The sequence below is a fragment of the Panthera tigris genome, chromosome B3, assembly GCF_018350195.1.
Source record: "Panthera tigris isolate Pti1 chromosome B3, P.tigris_Pti1_mat1.1, whole genome shotgun sequence".
Taxonomy (NCBI): Eukaryota; Metazoa; Chordata; class Mammalia; order Carnivora; family Felidae; genus Panthera; species Panthera tigris.
This window is the reverse complement of record NC_056665.1, coordinates 145,805,986-145,833,150: the sequence shown is the minus strand read 5'-3', so window position 1 is coordinate 145,833,150 and position 27,165 is coordinate 145,805,986. Positions and strand designations below refer to the sequence as shown.

Genomic DNA, 27,165 nt, shown 5'->3' with positions numbered 1-27,165 from the left:
ACCGGGGCAAAGGCCCGCGCACACACCCGCCCGGAGAGCAGAAGCTCAAGGCCGCTCCGTGGCGGAGGCCGCCAGCCCAGGCCCGGCGCGCCCTGGGGGAGCCGAGGCGCAGCGGTGCCGGCGGGACGCGAGATGGCCCGGCCGTCCCGCCACGCGGCATCTGTGTGTCACCAAGTGAAATCCGCGCTCCCGGTCCAAACACACAGCCCCACTCCTGGGCGCTTTCGTCCGGAAGGCAGGACACACGCAGAACTCAGCACGGGAGTCCACACTCATCATCGCCCAAAACTGAGCACGGCCCCGCCAGGGTCTGCGTGCCTCCAAAATTCACGCGGAAGCCCTCACCTCCCCCCCCCCCCCCCCGGGGGATGGTGCCGAGAGGCGGGCCTTCGGGGGTGCCTAGGTCACGAGCGGGTCCCCTCAGCCAGGCAAGCGACCTCGCCAGACACCAGACCTGCTGGCGCCTTGCCCTTGGACGCCCAGTCTCCGGGCCGTGAAAAATCAATGTGTCCGTCACAGGCGGCCCCACCTGTGTCACAGCCGGAGCGGACGAAGACAGGCCCAACTGTCCACCGGCCGCTGGCGCGGGCAGGAACGCCGGCCACGGCTCACTCAGGGAGGGGAGCCAGGCTCAAAACGCCGCATACGGTGCGGCTCCACTTCCGGGACTTGCCGCACAACGCAGACGAGCAGGAATGGATGCAGGCCGCGGCCGTCGCGAGCTGGGGGGAGCGAGGGCTCAGAAAACAGACGAGGAGGAGGTTCGTGGGGCCGTGGAAACGTTCTCAAGGGCGGAGGTGGGCACACGCCTGCCATCTGTCAGAGTCAGAGACTGTCCCCGAGAAAGCACTTACTACGTACAAGCCCGACCTGAGAGAGAGCGAGCAGGGGAGGAGCCGAAAGAGAGGAGAGAGAGAGAATCCCAAGCAGGCTCTGAGCTGTCAGCCCAGAGCCTGATGCAGGGCTGGGCCCCACGAACTGTGAGGTCATGACCTGAGCTGAAATCAAGAGTCATGAGCCACCAGGCGCCCCTACCAACCTGACTCTAAGTGTTAGGGTCCCACGCACAGGGCACGCCCCTCTGTGACTGCGGTCTACGGTGTCTGCTAATACCCAGCGGCTTCTAAGGGACACAGGGTCAGGGGCTGCCAGCCTGATCAACACAGGACCTGGTTCTGTGTCTGCTTCCGTTTAGCGTCCGCCGCGGATTCACTCACTGAGCTCAGGGCCAGCGGCTCTGTAACCAGCACCGAAGGAGCTTTCCTGACGCAGGCGTGCTCCCCGCGAGGGACCTCGCAGCCTCCCTGCACGTACAAACACCAGACCGGATGGCACTCGAAACAATACAACAAAAATGTACGAAACCACGGCACCAGACAGGCCAGAAGGACCCCGGTTTACAGGGCACAAGGCGTCACCTCCTTCGATCCCAGCTGGGGACCTGCTCGTCGGGCACTCACTTCTCACAGCTCCGCACGGCCGCCACAAGGACCGATCTGGGCCACAGACCAACGTGGGGAGTAGGCGGAGGCAGTGGTACGGGATCAGCAGGGATAGTGGGGACGGTGCCCGCTGAGGGCAGACCCAGAGCAGCAGAGGGTGGTCCTGGCAATGAGACCAGCCCACGGGGACGGGGGCCATGGGCAGCCGGGGGGGGGGGGGGGGGGCAAAAGGAGATCCCACAAGAACACGGACACCCAGCTGTGCCCGGCACATCACCGGAAGGCCCCGCCGCCCGCCCTCCACGCCCTGATTGTCAGAATCCCTCCAGAAGTGGCTCCCACCAGGTCTGTAGGGGCCAGGGACCCCTCCCCCAGGCCCGAGCTCCCCCTCTGCCCCTCCACACTGGGGACACCTGCAAGCCCAGCATTTTACTTTTTCCAAGCGTGGGGATGAATCAGGAGAAACCAGCAGTAGCCGGCCAGGCACAGAGCCCTCGAGCCCCGGCCGCCACGTGGAACCTGACTCGCGTCTCTGTGTGACTCTCTCCCAAATAGTGCACAGGAGTCCCAGGACTCCCGCCTGCTAACCCTACGGGCCCTGCAAGCTGACGGCCTGGCCACCTTCACGCAGGCATCCCTCTCCCGTCCCTTCCCTGGAAGGACAGCCAGCAGCACGTCACCGTCCCCGTGGCAGTCTGGGGACCAGAGCCTGCCTGGAGGGGGCGGTACCGATGACACAGGGGCAGCAGCTGATGTCCACTTCGTGCAGGTGGCCAGATGGCGGAGGGCTCCCAGGCACCGGGCCTGAGTGGGCAGGGTCCCCATGTTCCTCTGGACACATCACCATCCAGATCCCCCTCTGCCACCCCCTCCCTCTTCTTTGAAGATCCTGCTGGTTCTGCTGCCTCAAATGAAAGGTGAGTGGGAGTCGCGCAGAGGGTGGCTCACCACGGCCACGTCACAGGCGGCCTCCTGGGAAGTCCGGCCCTGCAGAGGGCGGGGGTCCCTGCCAGGAGGTGCTGCTGTCTGCACCCTGACTTGGGGGTTCAGCCAGGTGGGCCCTGTGGCTCGGGGCTGGGACAGTGCCAGGCGGGTGGGTTACAAGCCCTCTAAGACTTTGGACTGGACCCTCCGCTCCTCGGAAGCCGTTAAGCAGTTTTAAGCAGCGAGACAGCTTAGAAGGATCATCTCCTAAGGCAGGTCAGACCACAGACCTGGGGGCCAGCCTGGGGGCCGCAGTGTGTGGGGGGCAGGCAGGCGGTGCCCATGGGCGCCTGAATTGGCAGCGGGGACTAGAGGGACCCTGGGATGTCCTCAGAGCCCAGCCCAGACCCTCGGCCCCCCCAAAGACAGCACCCCTGGTCCACCCGTGCACAGAGCCCTCGGGAGCCCTGAGAAAGCTGCATTCCGAGTCTGATTTGGGCCAGCTTGGCCCTGGATGGTCGGTGGGGGCACTGAGAGGACACAAGGGTCCCAGGGAAGCTGGGGCCCCAGGCAGCAGAGCCGGCAGGCTGGGCAGAGGGAAAAGGGGCAGCCCTCCCCTCAGACAGGGGGCCACAGGGCGCCCACTGTGCCTGGCGTGACCAGCCCCACATCCACACCTCCAGACCACAGCGCCCGCCCTGAGCTGGCGGCCTGTCCCTCGGGCCCTGGGCATGAGGGATTCCGTTCCGTGGACCGTTTACTCCAACATCCTTCATCAACAGCTTCTTTTGTATTAAGCCACAGCTTCGTGGCCAAATTCTTCTCTCAAGAGACCCGGGAGGCCAAAGCAGTGCTGGCTGCCGCGGAGGGCCCACCCGAGGGGCAAGACCGGGGGCGGCGGACACGCAGGGGCCATGAGCGCTTCCCCGCCGCCTCTGCAAGTTTGGGATGCTCAGATGTACAGACTCCCCACCTGGTCAGAACCTTACAGCGCAGGGACAACGGCAGAGGCACGGCTGACGGGAAGACAGGGTTCCGAGGGGCACAGAGCCCAGAGCACGGCCCCAAGGGAACACTGCCAAGCGGCCAGGAGCGCCAGCACATCCCGGCACCTTTTGAAAGTACGTTTTTAAAAGCCAACTACTACCCAAAAGAATGGGTATTAGCTTCTTGCAATGAAAGAAAGGAAAGGAGGGGGAACCCCAAGGAAAAGCTTCTATTCTGTCAATCAAAAAGAAATGCCCCAAAGGCTAACCATGTTGTCAGGTGGCTCATGTCCTGACTTAGGCTCTTCATGTCTCAAACCTCACTCGACACCTTTGCCTTAAGTTGCAGAGAGAAGAATCGCCCTGAGGTGCCCTCGGCCCACGGCCCGTTCCAGAAGCCTGCTGAGGCCTGGGAAGACAGACCCCGGAAGAACAGAGGTCATGGACCCTGACCCTGCCACCCACGGCCAGGCCCCGCCTTGCCACACTCGTAGCCGCCAACAGAAGGCCTCTGTCGACAGCCAGGTCACTTCCCTGGGAAGAGCCAGGCCCTGTCCCCTCCCCGGCTGACCCACTCCACCCAGCTGGTCAGCTGGCACAAAGCCGCCACCCGGCCTTCGCCCCGCCCAGACCTCCTGGCAGGGCCTCGGAGCAGCCTGCCAGGTAAAATGCAGGACACCCAGATAAGTCTGCATTTCTGCTGAGGATTTTCTAGCATCTATGTGTCCTCTGCAATATTTGGGACACGGTTCTAGTCAGAAACTGCTTATGTGACATTCAAATCTAGCTGGTGTCCTACTCTCTCCTTGCTGGATCTGGCATCTCAGGAAAAGGCTCTGTTCCCAGGGTCCTGAGTGGAGATAACAAGGGGCGGGGGGTGTCCCCTTCTCAGAAGGTCCCTGCGGCACCCCCCACCACACCAGCGCCACCCAGACAGGGCCATCGGCTTGGGGCCAGAGGGCTACGTCTTCCAGACGCCCCCTCCCTAAGCAAGCGGTGCTGAAGGACAGGACACCAACCTGCCAACAACCCCCCCCCCCCCCGCCCCATGACCACCAGCTCTGCCAGGACCCAGGCGGCAGCGACCCCGAGACCCCGTCCACAAACCACGAGCAAACGCCACTTCTGCGGGAACCCACAGGGGGTTGCGAGTGGGAGCGTGTGGTCACACCTGCGGAGCACAGAGATCCTTGTCCGCTGGGGGAAACGGAGGCACGGGAAGGTCTGAGCGGTGGCCAGGCCCCCACCAAGTTCGGAGCCAGACAGGCCTAAAAGCCAAGCAGCCCCGCCCACACACCAAGGGTCCCAGGGGCCTGTGGCCTGGTAGGGGCTCTGCTAAAGCCCCCTACCCCAGAAGGCCTGAGCTGAAGGCACAGCAGCTGCCAGTCGAGGGCCTCCAGCCCTGCAGAGGGGAGACGATGCCCAGGGGCCCCCGGCCCACCACCCCACCTTGCCCCTCTCTCGTCTGCATCCAGGGGCCAGTGCCTCTGTTCCTGTGATCATGTCTTCATTTATTCAACGGCCCTTGTGGCCCAGACAGCACGTGGGAACCAGGTGTCAGCCAGGACCTACGGGGCCTTGTCACTAGTCAGTGGGAGCCATGGGGGCCTTGAGCCAGGAAGGGGGGTTCTGCACTGCAGGAAGGTGGTGCCTGGAGGGTACGTACGGGGGTGGGGGGGCAGGATGGAGAGACTTCTCTACAACACAGGGAGGAGCCCTGAGCCGCAGCCACGGGGGCGGAGGGGGCCAGCTGAGGGAGGGGCCAGGGGCTCCTGGGATGGAGGAGGGCCAGTGAGCCCCCGGGGACCAGGTACCTGTCAAGGTGCCTAGCTGGCAGTGTGATGAAGAAGAACCTCTGGGGTGACACTCCAGCCTTGCCCTCAAGGTGGGAGATGAACAGCCCCTCTGTTCCAGGCCCCTGCACCCCTGCCTGCTGCCCACACACCCTGCTGCTAATAGGATGTAGGCTCCCATTCCCAGGACTGCCTCTGAGCTGGGGGGGGGGGGGGGGCCGGCGGGGTACTGATGGCCAGGCAGGTGCCATGCTGACCCACTGCACAGATGAGGGCAAGCCCAAGGTCGTCACAAGGCTGGCCCGGCTGGAGGGAGACAGGAGACCCAGGCCCCAGGGGGGCCAGCCAGTCAGTGAGGAGGGGAGACTGGGCCAGAGTCCACCCAGAGGGTTCTCAATCCTGACATACTCCACCAAAGGAGGGCGACCAAACATCTGGAGGTCTCGGGAAGGGTGGGCACCAAAGGAATGCGGGGGCAGGAAGGGCACCCCGCCTCCCTGTGGAAGTGCCAAAGGAGGACAAGCCCAGAACCCCAAGGAACAAAGTGGGGCCCAACGTTGGGGGCTTCCTAGGACCCAAACCAAGGGAGGAAGTGGGGGAAGCCTCTCCCAGGGCCCCAGCCAACTCAGCACCACCCCCATCCCCACCCAGAGCTCCTTGCCTGTCCCCAACCCTTGCAAAGCACCTCTTTGCTGGACTGGGGCAACAGGAGGCGGTGAAAAGTTTTGGGGTGCATCAGAAGTGTGCTCAGGGTGAGCGCAGCCTGCTGAGGGCCCCACAGAGGGAATCCTGCTGGGGGAAGCCCCCAAGCACAGAGCAGGCCCTCCTGGGCTCCCAGGAAGGAATGTGGCCCCGGAATGGGGCTCCCCACCCCTGCACTGGAGCCAACCAACCCCCAAGGCCCTCCACACCGCAAAGGCCCGGAAACTTGGTCCGGTGGGGGGGGGGGGGGCAGCCTGAACCTCCCAAGACCATGTGCTCCGGCTCAGGGGGAGGGGGGCTCAAGCCAGCCCCAGCCGCAGGCTCTCAGGCCCACCAGGCCCAAAGGATGCTCAGCGCTGCCCAGCGTCTCCGGTGCCCGGGGCCCAACAGACCAGCCGCTGGGCCCCCAACAGGTGGGCAGAGCCCCCGCCTCCCTGCAGCCCGCTCGGCCACCACCACCCACTGGCCCCCGTCGGGGCCGGGCCAGGGGCCATTTCGGGTTGCGGACTGGGGCGAGCGGGGCCAGGGCAGAGGTGGCGGCGGAGGAGCAGGCCGCTCAGAAAAGATGGAGTGGGAAGGGGAAGACGGCGAGGACGGGGGTGCCGCGGGGAGCGGGGGGGGGGGGGGGGCCGCTGGGGTGGGAGGAAGGATGGTCGGCGCTGGGGCGGGCCTGCGGTGGGGGAGGGGTGCAGGGGTGGAGGGAGGGGACCAGAAGTGGGCCGCGGGGGGGCCGTGCGGCCGGCGCGGCGGGCGGAGCGGGTGGGGGAGGGGATGGAGGAAAATGGGGGAAGGGGAGGGACGAGACGGGGGCCCGGGCAGGGGTGACGGGGGCCCGGGGGGGGGGGGCCGGGGGGGGGGGGGGGGAAGGTGGTGCTGGCGCGGGCCCGGGGCGGCGGTGTGGGGCCGGAGGCCCGGGGGGCCCGGGGCAGGCCCAGGGGGCCGGGGGGGGGGGGCGGCCGGCGGGGGCCGGGGGCCGGGTCCGGGCCCGAAGCGCATAAAGGCGGGCGGCGGGCGGCGGCGGCGGCCTTACCTCCGACCCTGTACATGTTGGCGGCCATGTCCGGGCCGGCGGCGGCGGAGGGCCGGGCGCGCGGGGGCGCGGGGCGCGGGGCCTGGAGGCGGAGGCGCGGGGCGCGGGGCGCGGGCGCGGGCGGGGGGCGGGCGGTTTAAAGGGGCCGCCGCCGCCGCCGCCGCCGAGGCCGCCGAGGCCGCGCAGGGACCGAGGGCCGCGGCGCGGGCGGGAGAGGAAGAGGAGGAGCGGCCGCGGGCAGGGGAGGGGCCTCGGGCGCCGCCGCCCACCGCGCGGCCGTTACCCGGCCGGCCCTCCCCGCGCCGCCGCGCGCCCCCCGCCCCGGGCGCGTCCTTCCGGCAGCCCCCGGCGCGCCGGCCAGGGTGAGCCCTCCCCGCGCGCCCTCTGCTCGGTGGGTCCTCCCACAACCCGCCCGCCACCCCCCCCCCCGCCACCCCCCCCCCCCCGCCGCCCCGGGGCTTCCCTGTGCCTGGGTCTTCCTGGCATCCCCAGCGCCCGTTACCCGGGTGGGTCCTGCCCCTGCACCCAACCTGCTCCCCCCGCCCCAGGTGGGTCCTCCCCGTGCCTCCACACCCGGGCCCTGCCAGCATCCCTGGCGCCCCTTCCCGCAATGGCCATCACAGCCTCCACGCTGGTCCAGAGCCCCTCCCAGGGCCTCCAGCCCCCTCTCTCCCACTCTCCCCTCCCTGGAGAAGGTGGCTCTCCCAAGTCCCCCCGCCCCGCCCCCCCACCTGCCCTGAATCCCAGCCGCCCAGCCTCAGCCACATGGCCCTGCTGCTGCACACCTCCCTTCCGGGCCTGGCTCTCTCCACCCACCCCAGGGGGGTCTTTGTCTCTGCCCTCACTGCCCAGCCCCCATGGCCACGCTTGGACACTGGTGGTGCCCCCATCCACATGGGCAAGTTCCCCAGCTGGTGCGGCCTCCCTGAACTGTGGCCTCATGAAAAGGCCAAGCCCAGTCTGCCGCCCATGAGGTTGGGGAGGTGGGCCCTGAGGCTGGAAGGACCGCCTCTGTGTGGAACAAGGTACCTGCTTCTCTTTCTCAGCCCCCCTCAGGACCCTAACTGGGCACGTGTGTGCTTGTCACTTAAGGTCCAAGGATTGTGGAGGATGCAAGGCTGGTGGGCCCAGCCTGAAAGAGCATGAGGGGGAGGGGGTGGCATCCCAGGGGGAGAGAAGCAGGTGTCCCAGCCGAAGTTTGGAGCCAGGAGCGACGTCACTCTTGAGGGGCAAGGAAAAGGAAGTATCTGGTCTCCGGCTTGGTGGTCTGAGCAACATTGTGTGTTCCTGCCCTTTACGCAGCAGGGGCAGGTCTGTGGCTAGAGGGGGTGCAGTTTAGTTGAGGGACCCCCCCCCCCCGGCTAAGCACAGGTCTCCCCAGCAGTGGGAGCGGCAGGGACAGAGCCATATAGGAACCCACCCCATAGGGTCCCTGCAGGGGACTAGGAAGGTGGGCAGGAGCCCAGAGCCAGGTGGGGTTCCAAGGAGGGTAGTGCAGCCCAGGGCTCCAGAAGAGGAAATGCCCACTCACTCTCTGAGGAAGTTAGCCAGGAGGGCAGCCGAGGGGCAGGGGGTTTATGGTAGCTGGAGGAGGGGGGAAGGAGGAGTTCAGGTGCAGGACCCAGGGCAAACACGCGGAGGTGGTTTCCCCAAACGTGACCGGGGAGGTGGTCGTGGAGTGGCGTCCCTCCCCCACCATAGGCCCCCTTCCCGACGCCCTAGCCTGAACCTCCTCATCTGGACGGCGAAGCCGCGTCGTGAAATCTTCCAATACGGAACAAATTGGCCAAAAAGTCGCAACTACCAAAAAGTGCCCAGCTGGCCACTGGGGGTGGAGAGAGCCCAAAACGTCCATCGTGTCTTGTAAAGTGCCTGCCTCTGCCTCGGTCCCAGACACAGAAGGGCTTCATCCTGAGCACCGAGGCCCTGCCCCAGCTGGGAAGGCGGACGCTGACCTCCCTGCAAGGGGACAAGGGTGGGGAGGTGCTGCTGGCGATGGGCGGGCAGGGCCCTCGCGTGGGAGGCAGGGCCACCAGAGGCCAGCATCTCAGGGAAGCCGTCGGGATCCTGAGCTTCCCCACAAAAGGTAAGGATACGCCCCTCACAGAGCGGAGTGGCATTTAAGAAGACCTCAGGAGACACCACCGAGCCCCTGCCAGCTTCCACGCGGCTTTCTCCTCTTTCCAGACTAACATCCGGCGCCCTGCCCTAAACCAGCCCTGAGGCGGTCGACAGATCCCGGGTAAATTGCAGAAATTCAATGTCAATTGCAGAAATTCTATGAATTCATCCATTAGTTAGCAGTGCAAACAGACATTCACAGGGATGTTCTGTGCGGCTAAGTCCACACATCCAACAACAGAGAAACTGGAAGAGGGAGGGAGGAGGCGAGGGGCCGGCGCAAACCCCGTAGAGAACGCTCCTGAAGCAGAAGACGACTCCCCAGGAGTGCCACCAGTCACGAACGAACATGAGAGGAACGTGCGATCACTAATCAGAAGCCCAAGTAGTGGATGACAAAACAGCAGCCTGGAAGCAAGATTAACGCTGAGGAAACTCGCTTCCTCACAATCACAGCATTCTGGAATGAGTCTGAAACAGCACGGGGCACGACGTCAGATTACCGATGGGGCAAAGGCTGGAGACCATCTTGCGGGCAAGACAAAGCAACGGAAACAAGAATTTATTTGTTCGACGGTTACTTGTGGAACGTCTGCTTGGTGCCACAGTTTAGATGGGCGGGGGGGGGGGGGGGCAGGGGGTAAGGAGACACGATCTCTGCCCTCGGGCAGCACACAGCCCGGTGGGGAGGAAGGCGGGGATGATAATACACGATGAGGTCACATGTCCTGAAGAGGGTGGGGGGACAATTGTTGAGAGAGGTCAGGACGTTGGGAAGGAGGGACCCTCAGTCCTGTGCAGGTGCGGCACCCCTCAGGGCCCACGGGGCGCGGGCTTCGCCACTGGAGGGCTCGGAGTGACCTTTCTTCGGGGGACCCCTGGCGGTGGCACCCGGCGGGGGCTGAGAAGATGCAGAGGCTCCAGTGGCAGAGGGCTCGGAGGGGGCGCAGAGATCGGTGTCCCGGAGTGACAAGGGGCCTGCAGGCCGTGCTCAGCAGGATCCGCACTGAGGCCTACCGCGCCTGAACCCGGCCGTCAGGGGTCAGTAGAACTGTTTATCGGGAAGCACAGATCGCAGACACAGCAGACACGGACAGAAAGCCAGGTTGACCCTCACTTCTGCAGTGACACTCAGAGCGGGAAGACCCAGCCCTGAGGGAAAGACGGTGTCACCCAAGACAGGAAGGGTCCCCGGCCAGCTCTGGTGTGGGTCTAAGGGCCTCAGGAAAACCTCTGTAAACCTAGAAGAATCCAAGAAATAAGGGTCTTCAGACACATAAACCCGGACCTTAAATGCAGTCAATGAGGACAGAACCCAAACAAAGCCCGAGTGGCCACGTGGGGGTGGTGAGCTCAGGCCGGTGTAGACCTGAGACCCCCGCCAGCCCCCAGTGGGGGCAGGGCCCGCTCCGCAGCCCTGGAAGTCAGACATCAGCCGGCGCTGTCTGAGGGGAGCCCGCTGCCAAAGGCACGTGACGCTAGCTCTTGATTTTTGCAATTTCTAAAAATAAACTTAGGAGAAGCTTTTAAACTTGGGGTGAAGACGCATCTAATTCAGCAATCATGTTTTCCCTTTAAATTAATTTTTTTTTGATCTTCAAGGGGGAGCTCTCGACTTTATTCCCACGTGCCCTCTGCCCTCTGCCCAGGCCTCTAGAAACCCCCGGGTGACCTTCACCTGACATCAATGGCCTTATCTGATGAAATTGTGGGGGAGATTTTAAAACTTCATCCTCAGGTTGTTCAACAGTGAACACACGTGCTCTTGCAAGGCCAACGAAGTCCTTTTTCTCAGCAGGGGCCCTGGGAGGGGCCCTGGGAGGACACGAACAACACGTCCCAGGCACACAGCAGTTCTGGGGCGCTGCAAGCTCCCCCCTTCCCACCTGGCACGTCCACAGCAGCCTCTGCTCTCTGTCCCAAGCTGGCCTGCCTCGTGAGCACAGACAGGTGCTAGGACACCACGCGGTCAGCACGGGCAAGCCTGCGTGTGGGACACTGTCCCCCCCTGCCGCCAGAGCACCCCAATGCCCTCAGCCCAGGGATGTCTCCAAAGGTCTTCCCTAACTCAGAGGTGTTCCCTGATGGGCCACCACCTGGGGGTTCCCCGTGAGTCCTGGGAGGGACGCGTTGTCGCTACTGGAGCTGGAAGAGACACCCGCCTGGCTGAAAGGAAGGGAAGGAGCCGGTAAGAGTGAACATACGGTGGGGAGCACTGCGGTGTCCCTCAGGGGGGCCCGGGGGATGCCCTCAGCAGACGGGACTCTCCCTCCCCGCTCATCCTACTGCCGTGCACCATCTGCTGGATAGACCCCCCCCCCCCCCCGCCTCCCAGGGACTCTCGGCCGGGGCACTGTGGACACCTGGGGCCCCGTCATTCTTGGTTGCAGGCGGGTTCTGTGCTCTGCGGGATTGAAACAGCACTCCGGTTCTGCCCACTCGATGCCAGGGCCGCCTGTGGAAAGCAGAGCGCCCCCCAAAAGATGTCCGCGTCCTCACCCTGAACCAGCGCGCGTGCCTGTCCGCGTCCTCGCCTTGAACCTGCATATGCCAGGTTCCACGGGGCGGGGTGGTGGAGGGGGGGCTGGGACTGCCAAGCCAGGACTTCAGAGTAGCCGCAGGACCAGGGGCCCGACATCAGCACGGGGGCCTGAAGTTGGAAGACGTAGAAGCCCCCGAGAAGACGTGCGGCAGGGACAGAGGGACGCTACGCCGCTGGCTTTGAAGGCGGAGGAAAGGGCCACAGGCCAAGGGTTGCAGGCAGCTTCTAGAAGCTGCAAAAGGCCAGACAGATTCTCTCCAAGACCTCCGGAAGGGAAGGCAGCCCCGCCCGCACCCAGGCTGAGATCTGCTTTGGCCTCTGCAGACCTCACAGTCCCTGCGTCTGCTTGAGGACGTGAAGTCTGTGGCCGTCTGTCAGGGCGGCCGTAGGAACCAACGGTCCCGGTGACAGCAAAACCGTCTGCAGGTGGTGAGTGACCCCTGTCCTGGGCCCCGCTCTCCTGGGGAAGGTCCCCACCTGCCCCGCCGCCCAGCGTCTCCGCTCCGCCGCTGTGGTGGGGAGTGTGGGGTGCCTGGCTCCCAGCTGGGGAGACCTCATGCAGGGGAGAGGCCCTGACACCACCTGGAAGGCAAGGGGCTGGCTCTTCCAGCACCCTGGACCCGCCACCCGCTGACTGCAGCCTCGAGAGGCTCCCGGCAAGACCAGAACTGGTAGCTCAGCCCAGTGAACCGCTGGATGTCTAGTGACAACATGGGAGTCCTTTAAAGTCACTGGGCGACAAAGAACAGCAAAGTACGCGTCACTACGTCCTAGCCGTTGACACTTCAGCTCCCACTCTGGACCGTGAGCACTGGTGGGGGTGGGGGTCTTCCTGCCCAGCATGGAGCCTGGCGCCTGACGCCCACCCCCCACTACGTCATCGGAGGTCCCTAGGGAGGAGGGGGAGGGGATCACGATGTCCCCCAGGCCCTGCCTCCACCTCACCCCGGGGTCCTGTGGGGCAGCAGCATCTGGGCAGGACGGAGCCCAGGCCTGGGGTTCTTCACCTCATCTTGTCCACAGTTCCCTCCCCCCAGCTGCCCCCACACGGAAGCCGGGTCAGCCCGAGAGTCCATCGCCAAATCCAGGGGATGGTGCCCGCCGCCCACTGTTGTCTGTCCAGTGCCCCCGAGGGCTGGGAGCCTGCGGTCACCTCCCTCCTTCCTGCCCTCTCCAGCTTGATCTCTCCAAATGTGGTTCTGCCTCGTCACCCCCGGCTCAGGACTCCCCCCCCCGCCCCCCCCCCCCCCCAACCTCCAGAAGCGGACACCATGGACCACAGTGGGTCCAGGGCCAGCTCTTCATGGTTACCCCGGGCCCTCTGCCCACCAAGCACTGTATGGAGGTGGGGAGGCACCACCTCCTCCAGGAAGCCTCCCTCTGTGTTCCGCACCCTGTCCGTGTTCTGCTCCCCCAGGGTTATGTGTGCCCCTTTGGGCCTTCCGGGGGGACAGGGCCCAACATAAGACCTGGTGTCCCCAAACTGGGTGGCATCAGTACCCAGCAGTTCATGACATTCAATGCCCCCCTCCTGGAGGACAGGGCTGGGCAGAGGACTTGGTCATGACCAGGCTCTGTACGTGGGGCCTGTGAGGGCAACATGCCCCACTCCGCGTCCCAACCCCCCTCGCCCTGGAGCCACTCGCAGCTGCTTGACCCCAGGAAGGTGTGGGGGGCTATCCTGGAAGGCCCCACTCTGCCCTGTCCCCCAGGCCCCTCCCCGTGGCCTCCTGGAGGCTGGGCTGGGGCAAGGCACCCCTCCCACAGATGGCCTCCAAGGCCTCGGGCAGCCAGAGGGTCCAGGAGGACCTGTTCTCCCATCTGAAGACTCATGAGCCCCTGGTGGGGTGTGAAGAGAGCTCAGCCGCCGCCACCCCCCTCCCCGTGCCCCCCAGGAAAGGCGCTGAAAGACAGACACTGGGCTGAGACACCGGGCTCTTAGGAGGGCGGTGACCTCGAGACCTGCGCCTCCAAAGTCACCGTCTGCCAGAAGGGCGCGCTCGGGGCCAGGAAGGCTTGGAAGGCGTTGGCGGCCTCGGAGGGCCTCGGAGGGTGGGGGAGGAGCACGTCCTTGTCCACGTCCTCGGACGCCAGCCGGGCCACGAGCCGCGAGAGGTCCTGAGGGCAACCGCGGGGTCAGGGGGCGGGGCGAGCCGGGGAGAGGAGTCGCTGGGCAGGGGCTGTCTCGCGCCACGCGCCGCCCGCCCCCTGCAGTCCCCTCCCCACCGCCGCCGCGCGCCTCCCGCCCCCTCCCGTCCCCCCGCCCCGCCGCCGCCGCCCCGCGCCCCCCCCCCCCCGCCCCGCACACCCTGGAGTGGGAGGGGGGCCCGGCGGTCCCCGGCCTCTCCCGGCCGCCCTGCACGGCCAGTCGCCGGCGCTCGTCGATGCTGACGCTCCAGCGGTGGCTCGGGCGCCCGCTCTCCGCCGTCTGGCACACCTGCGGGGACACGGAGGCGGTGGGCGCGGGCCACACCTGCGGGCCGCCGACCCTCTGCCCCTCACCTCGCGCGCCCGAGGTGCAGTCTGCTCGCTCCTCCCCGGGCTCGGGCTCAGCCTCCGGGTGTCCCGCGCTGCGGCCTCAGGCCCCGTGGCCCAAGGCGGCTCTGCGCCTGGGGCCCCGGCCCCACCACCTGCCTGCTTCCCTGCTCGAGGGTAGGCCCCTGGACCGCGAAGTCCGCACAGCCAAGGCCCCAGCCCTCCCCACTGGTGCCTGGAGGTGGGAGGCGGGGGGGGGGGGGGGGGGGGGGGCCTCCCCAGCTGGCCCGCGGGAGCCTCAGGACAGATGGGACCCACAGGTGGGCTGCTGCGTCTCAAGTCCCTCTGGAGTGATCCTAAGGAGAGGCTGGGGGACAGGAAAGAGTCCCCGCCCCCCCCTTGTTCTGGAAGAGGAAGACTGAGTGTGGGAAAGAACCACTCAGACAGCAAGCGTAGCTCAGCGCAAATGTGGCGTGGCTCAGACAGGTGGTGCTGCCCCTCCCTCCCTGTGGCCACAGCACTTTGGCGGTTCCTGCTAGGGTCTGCTGCCCCAGGACGGGGGTGGGGGGGCAGGTCCGCAGCAGAGCACCTGCTCTGAGGATGCCTGTGTGCTCCAGGGCGCCCCTTGGGTCCCCGCCACCGGCTGTGAGCGCGGCGCCCCAGGGGGACCCGTGACACTGGGAGGCAAGCAGAGGACACACAGGTCCTGCTGACCTCAGACCCCCGAGTGGAGAGCGAGGGTTCGCGCTGTGGATCAAGGAAATCGTTACAGAGCGTCGTTATGGCAAATGTGACTGATAATCAGGACTGGCAAGACGCCAAAAACCCGGCACCTGGGGGCTCAGTCGGTTAAGCGTCCAACTCTTGGTTTGGGCTCAGGTCACGATCTCACAGTTCGTGGGATGGAGTCCCAAGTCGGGCTCTGTGCTGACAGTGGGGAGTCTGCTTGGGATTCTCTCTCTCCCTCTCTGCCCCTTCTCTGCACACACGTGCATGTGTGCACGCTCTCTTTCTCTCTCAAAATAAATAAACGTAAAAGAAAAAAAGATTAAAAAAACAAAAACGAAGAGATCATAACTAGGTAACAAATCACGAGGAAACTGGATCATCTTACGTGTAGGCCAACATCCAGTGAATCAAAGGTCCGGGAGGAGACTGCCACAAGAATGGGTGCACGCACGCACTTCCAGAGTCGAGAGGAACGGGGCTCCAGGCTGGAAGGGCTCACACAGGACGAGAGGAGACAGACCTGCACCAGGGGTAGAGCTGTGCCATCAGAACAGCGGCAGTGGAGGAAGAGCTCAGAAAGTCGCAGAGACTGAAAGGCAGGGCACATACAAAGGACCCGAGGTCCGCACCGTCTAGGGCATTGGGCAGCAACACTAGAGTTTAGAGGCAATACGACAATGCCTCACAAATCCTGAAAGGAGGATTTCCCACTGAGAAATGCCATGCACGTGTGGAGGCAGAATAAAGACAGTTTAACAACTTTATAGTCGAGGACTCAAACGTCTTCTGGACCCTTCTGGGCAGCTGTTAGATGAGGCAGTCCACCGAAACAAGGGAGCAAACCAGTGAGTGGGGAGTCTGAGGGCCCAGGAACAGGGGTCCTGCAGAGGAGGGGCTGGCGGGGCACCCCAGACGAGCAGCCTCCCCTGGGAACAGAGCTGGCCTCCGGACTTCCCCCAAGCGCGGCCTGTGGGACTCCGGAGCGGCCACGGGCAGTTGTCCACGTGCCTGGGGCTCTGAGGAGGAGTGAGCTTCATTAGCACAGGCAGAGCAGCTTCTGGATGTGGCTGGGGTCCCCAAGGAGAGTGTGCATAGTGAGGACAGGATCCCCAATCCTGGAATCACAATTCAGGGAGGCCAATTCTCAGGTCATGGATAGCACTGGGAGGGACAGAGGGAGACAGCACTACACAGCCACCCTGAGGGGCCCCGCCTGATGTGTCAGGGTATTTGTGGGAAGTATCCAGCGCTGGGGGAATTTCGGGAAAGGATTAATAACCTGTGTGTAGCAGATGAGGGGGGTGTGTGCCACGATTAACTCCAGGGAGAAACAAAGAACTGTGTGTGTGTGTGTGTGTGTGTACCTGCTGGTCATGGTGCTCTGTGCTCAGTGGATGTGCTACGTGGGCGAAGCCCACATAGTTACTGGACAGCAAACACTGCAAGCGGATTTAGGGAAAAAGCCTGAAACCATATAGTGGGGGCAGGTGGGGTCGGTGCCGTACCCTCAGTCTCTGGGAGGCAACAGAATCAGAAAGTGAGGAAGCGAGAAGCAGCAGTGCCCGCATGCTCGTTAAAGCTGTGGGAGCAGCCACGAGAGCTGGAAGAGTGGGTGCAGGGCAGTGCCACTTGCGACCCCAAGAGCTGGGGCAGGGCTCTTGTTCCAAATTACGTGTGCGTGTGCGTTAATAAAAGTAGCACAAAATCTTAAAAATAAAGACTTCAGTAATTAAGATGAGCGATCTAATAGTCACGGAACACGCGCACATGACTTTGACCCACAGAGAGCCACGCACGCTCTCACCCAACAAGTGGAGCACCGCACACATCAGCCTGGTTTCAGGCCACCGACAAAGCAGATGCGCCAGCACGGGACTCGTTAGGGTCACAGTAGGCGAGCGCAAAGCCACACAACGCAATTAACAATTAATGGCAGAGGCATATTGGCGTGGGCTTTCCAAAACACCCTTCTCATCCACCCGAGTGAAAAGGAAACTCCGTACTATATGCCGACTCACTTAGAAACGAGCAAGGATCCAGGGTGCACTCCTGTCCTGTGAAGATGAAGTTTTAAATGCTGGAAAGTTAGAAAAAAGCCACAGACCAGATTGCAAAGCAGGAAATTCAAGAAGCTAGGAAAAGAACGACAAAAGAAATTCACTGCAAGTTAAAGGCAGAAGGAGCAAAGATTAATGAATAAGTCCACAGGGGACCATCATCACCAGTTGGCTTTCTGAAAACCCAGCAGGACAGAACGACTGGAGTCCCCCCGGCCCCAGGCACGGTCCCCGTCATGTCGGCCCATCTCCTCCTGCCACGAACTGTAAGTCCACGTACTTCAGACGCTCTCCCACCCAGTTCTGGACACAGCTCTCCTGCTGCTGTGAAGCGCCTCTCCGTGGACTCTGGTTGGGAATGGCATACGTGCCACAGGCATTCCTTCCAGACGTCTTAGAATGTGTGTCTTTGAAGCCTTGAAAAACTGCAGTCAGATTTGTCAGGATCTCCCCTCGTGGGTTCTGTGCGTGGCCCCAGGGAGGAATTTCCCACTGAGAGATTCTTTTTTTTTTTTAATTTTTAATGTTTATTTACTTTTAAGACAGAGAGAGAGAGAGCGAGCGAGCTGGGGAGGGGCAGAGAAAGAGGGAACACAGAATCCGAAGCAGGCTCCAGGCTCTGAGCTGTCAGCACAGAGCCCGACGCGGGGCTCGAACTCACGTGATCCTTAAGATCACGACCCGAGCTAAAGTCAGATACCCAACCGACTGAGCCACCCAGGCGCCCCTCCGTGAGATTCTGACAATGCTCTCACACACCCTCGTGGCACATCCGTGGTTTGGTCCTGACACTTGGTGTGCGTTTGAGGACACGTGAGGAGTCTACCTTACGATCTCCTCAATGGGCAGCCAGTTACCCCGACACCATCGGTGGGAAAGTCCGTTTCCTCACTGTTCTGCAATCCGTGCGAAGCACAGATCAAATCCCCGGACTTACACAGGGGCCCGTTTCCAGACTATTGGCACCGGATCGTGGACCACTCGCGCGGTCTGTCTGTCCCCACGCCGTACAATTTTAATTGCTGCAGCTTAGAGCAGACAAGCGGTGCCTGCTCTTCTGTTTCAAAATTCGTGTCTGGTTTCTTTTCCAAGTAAATTTGCAAAAAAACATCTTTATTTTTTCAAATAGTATCTTTACTATGCGGTGATGTATGCACATTTCTGAACCCTGAATAAAGGAAGCCACGCTGCACACATACGGCACCACTTGCTTCCTTCACTCACGAGCACGTCTGCCGGGTCACCCTGCTGCCACGTGGAGAGGCACCCACCCGCTCTAACTCCAGGCCGAAAGGCAGTTTGGCACCGAAGCAGGCCGCGAACAGATGGGAGACTGTGCGTGGGAGGTCCCCATCCCACTTGGCTGGAACGTTCCCACGTTTCTCTCCGTGCACATTCATGCGCACATCGAGGGACCGGGTTGTTTTTAATCCATCTGACGATGGCTGCCTTGTGAGCGGGGCGTCTGGTCTCCGTGCGTCCATCGACCGGACCGACGTCGGCGATTACACCTGCTGCGGGACCTCGTGCTTTGTCTTGTCCCTCCCTCGGTGTACTCGCCTCCCACACGCAAACTCACCGAACCCTAAGCTAACGGATGGCCCCTCGGGGGGGACAGCGGAGGGCCTTTCAAATACACAGCGCCACTTGCAGACGCCGTCCTGACACTCGCGCCATCACGGGCGCACATCCGCCCACCCCGACTCTCTTGCTTCTTGGCACCCCCTCCCGTCTGAGATCACCTTCCTGCTCTGTGAGCTCTGTCCTTCACAACCGGGGTGAGGTCTTGCTGGGGCAGATTTGTTTTCTCTTATTTTGCCTACCCTTTTATTTATTTTCCCCTCTTCTTAAAAGACTACTTTTGCCGAGCACGAAATTCCAGGTTGACGGTTATGTGCTCCGCCGAGTCAAGCTTCTATATTGTTAATGCCAGGCTGTCACTCCCTTCCAGACTCTGTCTCCTCTTTGATCGTTCCTGACATCCTACCTTTGCCCCTGGTGCCCTGCAGCCACACTATGGCGGTTCTTGGTATAGACTCCCCTCATTTCTCCTGCTCTTGGTTTGCTGGGCACGTGACTACGTTAGACCGCCCGTGTTAGCCAGCCTCCACGGTGGCATCCAGAGCTTTGTGCCCCTGGTGCTCAGGCCCTGTGTCCTCCCTGCCACGTTACGTAGTGGTGACCTTGTATCCAATAGGAAGTTGTAGACACGATGGAGTGTGAGTCCAAGGCAGTCCTAAGACACTGAAGCTTCCTCCTTGTTCTCTCCTGAACCTTCCACTCCGGGGGAAGCCAGCCTCGGGACACGAGGACTCGAGCAGCCCCAGGAAGAGGGCACATGGTGAGGAGCTGAGACCTCCTGCCCACGGCCAGCACCGACTCACCAGCCATGCGAATGAGCCACTGTGGAAGTGGATTCTCCAGGCTTATTCAACTTTCAGATGACTATGGCTCTGACGTCTTGCCTGTAACCAGAGCCAAAGCCACCCAGCTAAGCAGTTCCCAAGTCCCTGACCTATAGAAACCGGGACAAACATGTTTATTGTTGTTTTAAGCTGCTAAGTCTTAGGGACACTTGTTACACAGCAACAGGTAACTAAAACGTGAATGGAAACATAGGTACATTTAGGGTAAAATTTTCAAGATTCATGGAAAGTTGTTTTTTTTTTTTTTTTAATAGTATTGCACTGAATTAGTTACTTTGGGGGAACGTGGCAGGTTCAAAACATTAACTCTTCCCATCAAATAAGGTGGTAAAGCTTCCCGTTAGGTATCCTCTGTGCTACTCAGTCTCGTGCCACAGTATTCATCCCAAGAACAGACTCGTTCTCAGGGACTTTGCAGTTTCTGTTGTTAAAGGGAATGCATCCTTTTTCCCACTTACATTTTCTGGTTGGTTGTCTTTAGTATGTGGAAAAACCATTAAGTTTTCGACGGAGATCATGTATCCAAGCTTCCTCTTTTACTAGTGGCCTTTTTTCTTAAGGGGCTTGCACGGATTTCCTAGATAGACAATGGATTAGCTGCAAAGAGTGACCGTTTCATCTTTTCTTTTCAGGTATTTATGGCTTTCATTTGCCTGACTTCCATACAGGCCGGGTTCCCGGTGTGTCCATCGTCATGGTGATGCCCTGCGTTCCTGCCTGCTGCCCGCGCCTGTGAGAAACACTTCTGGTGAAGACCACCCAGGGCTCTTGATAGCCGTGCTTTATCGGGTTATAGACCTGTCCACCTCTCCTTACCTTACTAAGAATCAGCAGCTTTTCCCCGCGTACTCATTACACTTCAATTTTACAAAATTGTTTTTAATTGTCATATTTGTTTTGTTTTAAAGAAAACGTACCGGAATTTATTTTTCAGTATCTACTGAAGTAATCACACGGTCTTCCTTCTCGCTTAACGTAGACCATTTTACCAAATGGGTTTCTAAATTCCTTTGTCCTTGGGGTACGGTATTTTTTGTACATACACAACTGTATTTACTCAACACGTAGTCATCTTGCACCTACTCTGCCGCCCCCCTCCCCCCACACCATCCTAGGCACTGGGCGCAGGGCTGTGAGGACACAAAGTCCCTGGTCTCCCGGAGGGTGGAAGCCTGGGAGGCACCATGGTCGCGAAGTTGGTCTTTCCGACGCTGCTGGGTTTCCCTGCCCCGCATTCAGGAGCTCTCCACCTGCGCCACAGTCAGATGGGCCCATCGCTCCCGCCTGCCCTAGTCCCAGCCCTGCTCTCCCGCGGCACTGGCGTCAGGGTGCAGCCTGCTCTGTACGCACAAGTGGCTTCTACGCTTTCAACCTCACCGCCGGGGAGAGCTCATTTCCTAATCGCTGGGGACTGCCCACCCTTACGCTCTTCATTTAGGGCATTTCTGGGACAACTTTAGAACTCTCTTTGCCGTCTTCAGGTTTTTAAGAGTCAATTCGGGTGACGCAAATTCAGATGATCAGCTTTCACCTTCGCTTAATAACGCTGTGAGGTTTCACCGCTAACTGCCCTTCCCCTTCCCGCCGCCGCCCTCACTCCCTTTCAGCTGCATGCGGGTCTTTCTGGAAGGCTCCTTGGCTTCTCCCCTCCTCTCCCGCTTCCCACCTCTCTCTCTGATTTTCCAGGCGATTTCCTCAATTTCATACTCCAACCCTTCTGCCGAACATTTCAATTCTGTTGTTTATTTATTAAGAGCTCTGTATGATTTGCTGAAAGTGTATTTTTAAAAAAACAGAACGCTTGGGGCGCCTGGGTGGCTCAGTCGGTTAAGTGTCCGGCTTCAGCTCAGGTCACGATCTCGCGGTCCGCGGGTTCGAGCCCCGCGTCGGGCTCTGGGCTGATGGCTCGGAGCCTGGAGCCTGCTTCCGATTCTGTGTCTCCCTCTCTCTCTGCCCCTCCCCCGTTCATGCTGTGTCTCTCTCTGTCTCAAAAATAAATAAACGTTAAAAAAAAATTAAAAAAAAAATAAAAAACCAGAACCCTTTCCAAGTTATACGGAAGGGACTGTCTCTCTTCCAGATCCCAGGGTTTCACTTGAACACTTTGGAAGCTTTCTGCTCCCCGAACCGCCTGGCCCTCGTGCCTCGGGAGTCCTCGCCAGCTGTTGCTTGCAGCTCGGCATAAGGGGCACGGCCTGTCGGGCACGGCGTCAGCAGAGAGGTGACTGTGACATCTGTCAGCTCTTGGTCACCTGCTGCCTCCCACTTTCCTCCTGGGCTGCTCCCGCCGCCCTGGGGCTCCGACCCAGGGGCGTCTCCTTCTCAAGCACCACTCTTGCCCTGTGTCAGGGCTTCGGGAGGGATGAGGGCGCTGTTACTTGTTGACTCCCTGAAGTCCAACGGGAGGAAAAGGCAATTCTCTGCTGTGTGCAGCGTGTCAGAGTTGGACGCTTGACTGACGAGCCCGACACCCCAACCTTTCCCTTTCTTTCTGGCCTCTGGAGCTCCCGTCTCTGCAAGAAGCCCTCTGTTCTGACAACTGGGTTTCCGAGCAGGTTGCTGATGTCTGGCCTCCGTCCCTCGGGCCTCGCCCCTGGTGCCCCTGCCAGCTGCTGGGAGTCAGGGCAGGAAGGGCCCGGGGACAGCTCCTGTTATCTCCTGACCTCAGTGTCCAGTGCAGACTGGCCCCAGCCCCGCAGGGGCAGCTGGTGGGGCTCCGAGATCCAGGCAGCCTCGCTCCGTCTCTCTCCAGACCTTCCAGAACTTCCATCAGGCTCACGCTGCTCTCGAGCTCCCGCCCGCCTGCTGGTTACTTGCACGTTGCTCACCAGCACTTCCTTCCGGGGCCTTGAGCAGCTGCCTGTGCTCCCCTTTCTTCCTAACTGTCTACGTTTTCTTCTTCTGTGTGGTAAATGACACACAAACATCATTTACGGCACACGGTGCAGCGTCGTGAAGCACATTCCGCCCGCCAGCACCGTCCGTCACCACTCACTCCCCACCCCCATCCTGTTTTCTGTCTCCGGGAGTCTGACCACTCTAGGGACCTCAAATCCGCTGCATGTGGATCATGCGGTGTCTGTGCTCCCGTGTCTGAAGCATAACGCCTTGCTGGTTCGTCCACATGGTAACATCTGGCTGGGTAACATTCCGTGGTAGTATACCTCGCATGCACCCGTGGACGGACACCCAGGCTGCTTCCGCCTCGTGGCAAGTGTGAATCACGCCGCCGCGAACACGGGTGTGCTAGAGTCCCTGCTTCTCGGTTCTTTTGGATTCGTGCCCAGAGGGGGGGCTTGCTGGATTCCAGGGTAGTTCTATGCCTCGTCTCGTGAGGGACTCCACACCGCTTCCACGGTGGCCGTGCCACTCCACACTCCCACCAGCATGCACAGGGCTCCGATCTCCCCACGATCTCGCCAGTACTCCTTTCTTTTCTTCTGGCGGTAGCCATCCTCGCGGGCGTGACGAGCTGTGTGCTGTGGTTTTCCTTTCCACTGCCGGCCCAGGGCTGATGATGTTGAGCGCTTTTTACATCTTTCTTGACCATCGGTATAACTTTGGAGAAATGTCCAGGCCCTCTGCCCATTTTTGCTTCAGGTTATTGCTCCGTTTAGAGTTTCAGCAGTTCATTATGCATTCTGGACGTTCTAGACATTCATCCTTTATCAGATGTGTGCTTTGCAAATGTTCTCCCATTCCACAGGTTGACTTTTCCGTGTCCTCTGATGACCAAAGGTTTTAATTTTGATGAAGCCTAATTTAGCTATTTTTACTTTTGTTGCTGGAGCTGCTGGCATCCAAGAAATCACTGCCAAGTCCACATGAAGCTTTCCCGTCTTCTCCTAGGAGTTTTGCGGTTGTAGGTGTGTGACCCACTTTGAGTTAACTTTTGCATGTGGTGTTAGGCGACAGTCTGGGTTCATTCTTTCACTTGTGTAAACCCAGCGTTCCTGGTGCCGAGCAAGGACAAGACCGCCCCCACCCATTCTCACCGAGTGTCATGGCTCATCCATCAGCCATCTCTGCCTTTGTTCCTGGTGTGCATTTTACCCCCCCTCGGCTTTGTCGGTTTTCCACATGTGGTCACGTGTAACCGTTGTTTCTTTCACGGCTCCGGGACTTTGAGGCTAGGTTAGAAAGGCCGTCCTACGCCCCTGGTGTTGGATGAGGCGTGGCTACAACTGTCTGTCTTCTGGAGAGCTACGCCACTGCCAAGCGTGATTCACCGTAAAGCCCATCGTCCCCACCGATTTGAGACACCATCTTAACCCTACACTAAGTGTCTGTGGGCATTTGAGTCAATTTCCAGACTTTCTAGTTGGTTCTGACAACCATGCATCACACGCCAGGACCCCACTGCTTTGATAACCAACACTTTGCAATATGATTTCACGTCTGCTAGGGCTGAACCTACTCTTGCTTATTTTTCCATTTTACCAGTTTGACGTACCGAAAAAGAGCAGGCAAAAATTTAGCATTATTTCAGTTTATCCGTTTTGGTAATCTCTACACCCAACACAGGGCTCGAACTCACAACCCCAAGATGAAAACTTGCACGCTCCACTGACTGAGCCAGCCAGCACCCCAAACATTTAGCACGCTTATCGCTGATGATGCTGAAGTGTGAAATGTCTAAGGAGGCCTCTCAGTGCTGGTGTCTCCCTGCTGTCAGTTTCTCGGTGATGCTTTGGGGCGCTTTAAAGCTTCTCTCAAACAGGTTCGCCTGTTTCCTGTTCAGCGTATTCCTTTTCCACTCGTTCATCTCCTACAGCCTGTCGATAAGCACGCGGGCTCTGCACACAGCTGTGTGTGTCCTCTCCGCTTGCCTGGGCCCCAGTCCGTTCTCCTGCACCGAACAGGCACAACCACACGTCGCCCCTGGTGCTGGTGTCACCTCGGACGCGTTCACGTCCCTCTCGTTTGGCTGCAGGACTAATTCTTCCAAGATGGCACAGGTCACCGTGAGGATGGTGACACAGCTATTGCTGGGGCTCTTCTGGGTCCTTTTTCCCCTAGCTGTCCTGCCCTTCTGCGGGATAGAGGTTTTCTTCAAATGTCTGGTACCCTTAGCCATTACTTCTATTTCACAGGGCACATGTGGACTAGGGCTCGGGGGCTGGGGCAGCGACCTGTTTCTGCTGCCTCCCATCTCACAGCCCGTAGCGCACCCTCTTTCTCTGCCCAAGCTGTGATCCGCCACCACAAGGTGACTCCTGTCGGCCAGCCCTCCCATCCTGTTCTGTTCGGTGGTCATTTCAGCGAGATTGTTGGGAAGCAGGCGTGCGTCAGCCGGCCCAGCCCTCGGGGAGAGGCTGGGTGGCGGCAGACCCTCCATCAGGGGAACTCTCGTTAGACCTCGGTCCCAACTTGAGGTCAATGACCTCTTGTGGGCATGTCATTACCATGTGGGGCAACAGGGACCGTGCTGACCCCTGCGGATGAAGGCGGTCCTGTGGGGCTCGGGAGGGGATGACACAGGGATGAGAGGAGTGCTGAGGCTGACTGACGTCTGCCAGGTGGGAGGCTCCCTGGGAGGCTGGCATGGGAAGGTCTGGAGGAAGAGCACTCCACACTGGGGGGAACAAAGAGAAGGGACACCCGGCAAGACATCGACACAGAGCAGCCCCTCAAGACCACAGTGAGCAGCTGACGTTGCCCAGGGGCTGAAGCAGAGGAGGGCAGCGGCAGGACAACGTGGGAGGCAGTGCCCCCAAACCAGAAAACTGGAGGTCTGCAGAGACGGATCTGTGCCCTCTTCTGGCCTCTGCCCAACTCCCTCTCCCCTGGCCACCTCCCGCCGGACGGTTCTTTCCCGCTCCCCTGCTGCCCCCTCGGCCCCTGCCTGCCCACCTCTCTGAACCTCACACTCGAGCGGTGGCCTCTGCCCAAGAGCTGCCAGTGTGCCCCTAAGTCCCCACTGCCTATTCGGGACGCAGGCTCCCAAGTCACGCCCTCCTGGTGACAGTGACACGTCTGTGTGTTTAAGCCCCGGACAGCCCGTCCCGAGAGTCAGCCCCACACAGGGGGGTCTGCCTGCCTGCCCCCCAGGACCCTCACAGGCACTCGGGTGGGGGCCACGGCGGCAGCTCCGGGAGCCCGCTTCCCTTCTCCCGCCAACTCTTCATGTAAACCTTCGACCGCAGCAAGTGCGCATGCACACAGACCCAAGTGCACAGCCTGACAGGCTCCCGCTCACCACACTGCTGAGCCAGTCACACCTGGGAAGCACCCTGCTGAGTCCGACCCTGGCGCACAGGCAGCCACACAGAACCTCCGGGGGTCTGGCTCCTCTGCTCCTGAAGCACCCCCTGGGGCTGGGGCGGCAGCGCCCTGGCCCCCGTCATGGCTCCTGGAACCTGGCGGGCAGCTGCTCACCTGCTCGGCACGAGGTCGGGGACAGACAGATGCCTCCAGTTTGGGGCCATCACAGGCAGAGGCTCCAGCGACATTTTGGTTACGGTTTGGGGACAAACCCCGCTGACTGCCTGCCTGCCTGGTCACAGGGTGGCTGTCGGGGGGCCGCCCTCTCGGCCCAGGGTGCGATGCTGGGGCGGACTGAGGCAGGCCCCTCCGACAAGCCCAGCAGAAACAGACAGTATGGTGGCCGCCCAGCGGACACCGTGTGCCTCCCATCAGGTGCGATTCGGCCCTCTGTGAGGCTTGAGGAGCCCCTTCTACCGCACGCTGCGACCAACCCACCTGCAAAGCCAGTTCTGGGGTCCCGCTTACCCAGTCCTGAGTCTGCAGTACCTGTTGCCCTCCGCTCTGGGCGCCGGGCTGGCCCCAAGCCGTGGTCGCACTCACAGGGGGAGGGGGCTGCCCGAGCTCTTGGGGCAGCGGCAGCCCCGACTTCTTCCCCAGCGAGGCATTAGCCAAATGCTTCCGGCTGTCCATGTCCAGCCCCTCGGCCAGCTTGTCTGCACCTCCCGGGCTCCCTGGGCCCCCAAGCAGATGGAGGAAGCGTCAGGCTCTGCTGGGCTCACCTTCCCACCACCAGCCAGACAGTGCTGGGCAGGCCTCAGGCTAGTGGGTGACCTGGGTCCCTCAGCTCCTCCTGCCATCCCTCCCCCCCCCCCCATGCTACTGGCTGGAGCAACTACAGTGCCCTGCCTGTCCCCTCTCCCGGCACCCGGGTTTCCCACCTTGGCTCCAGCCCAGTGGGGGGGGTGGGGTATGTGCCCCCAGCCGACAGCCGACCTCTGGGGACCTACAGAGAAGGCCAGGAACGACCGCAGAACGAAGGGCCCCACAGCTCTCCCGGCCTCCTTCCTCCCACCCGCTGTGACCTCACCTTGACTCCGCCCGGACCACACCCCAAGGCTGGCCCTCTCCCCTCCAGGGGCTCTGCGGGCACCACGGAGTGGGCTGAGGGGGGGATCAGGGCAGGGGTCAGAAGGGCACAGCGTAGAAGGTCGGGAGGGGGGACCATTAGGGAGGCAGCAGTCACTGGTGGAGGCGCAGGGTACGGGGGGGGGGGGGGGCGCGAGGTGGGGGAGGGGCTGGGTACGCTGGGTGTAGGGGGCGGGGAAGGGTGGGGTGCGCTGGGGGTAGGGGACAGAGAGGGGCAGGGTACGTGGGGGGTAGCGAGGTGGGGGAGGGGCTGGGTACGCTGGGTGTAGGGGGCGGGGAGGGGTGCGTACTCCGGGGGTTTGGGGTGGGGCACGCGGTGAGGTACGCAAGGAGTGACGGAGGCGGAGAGGTGGGGCTCGCTGCGGGAGCAGAGGCGGGCAGACGTCGGGTACACCAAGAGCTTGGGATGGGGTGCGCTGCGGGGCGGGGGCGGAGGGCGGAGGGCGGGCCCTCGCGCGTGGGGGCCGTCAAAGAATAGGGGTGGAGCCCACAGTCGTTCGGGGAGCCCCCGAGGGGGCGGCGCCGAGCCCGGCGGAAGTTCTGCTGCGGCTGGCTCCGCCCTGCCGCTTCTGCTTCCGCTTCCGC

General features: G+C 61.5%; 2 protein-coding genes across 5 annotated transcripts in view; both read right to left on the bottom strand.

Moving 5' to 3' along the window:
* Window positions 1-6,963, bottom strand: part of MTA1 (metastasis associated 1) — a 35,108-nt gene extending 28,145 nt beyond the window's left edge. For all 4 annotated transcript variants that reach the window (XM_042990749.1, XM_042990750.1, XM_042990751.1 and 1 more), the window contains exon 1: window positions 6,878-6,963. In XM_042990749.1, coding sequence (XP_042846683.1) covers window positions 6,878-6,905 — 28 coding nt within the window. In that variant the 5' untranslated portion in view covers window positions 6,906-6,963. The remainder of the gene's footprint in view (window positions 1-6,877) is intronic.
* Window positions 6,964-9,488: 2,525 nt separating this feature from the next.
* On the bottom strand, window positions 9,489-26,878 carry TEX22 (testis expressed 22). Its single transcript, XM_042990747.1, has 7 exons — window positions 26,871-26,878; window positions 26,522-26,595; window positions 25,930-26,165; window positions 15,130-15,264; window positions 13,849-13,977; window positions 13,495-13,658; window positions 9,489-10,239 (listed from the first exon to the last, which is right to left on the bottom strand). Exons 3-7 carry the CDS (start codon window positions 26,122-26,124, stop codon window positions 10,041-10,043), a joined length of 822 nt encoding a protein of 273 aa, XP_042846681.1. The 5' UTR covers window positions 26,125-26,165; window positions 26,522-26,595; window positions 26,871-26,878; the 3' UTR covers window positions 9,489-10,040.
* Between the last annotated feature and the right edge of the window lie 287 nt (window positions 26,879-27,165).

Excerpts from the sequence above, each read along its gene's own strand:
- TEX22 (XM_042990747.1), bottom strand. The coding sequence starts at position 26,124 with ATGGACAGCCGGAAGCATTTGGCTAATGCCTCGCTGGGGAAGAAGTCG. Across the intron at positions 13,978-15,129 it reads CACTGGATGTTGGCCTACAC|GTGTGCCAGACGGCGGAGAG; the intron begins GTAAGATGATCC and ends GTGTCCCCGCAG. Across the intron at positions 10,240-13,494 it reads TTGGAGGCGCAGGTCTCGAG|GTTTACAGAGGTTTTCCTGA; the intron begins GTCACCGCCCTC and ends GGATTCTTCTAG.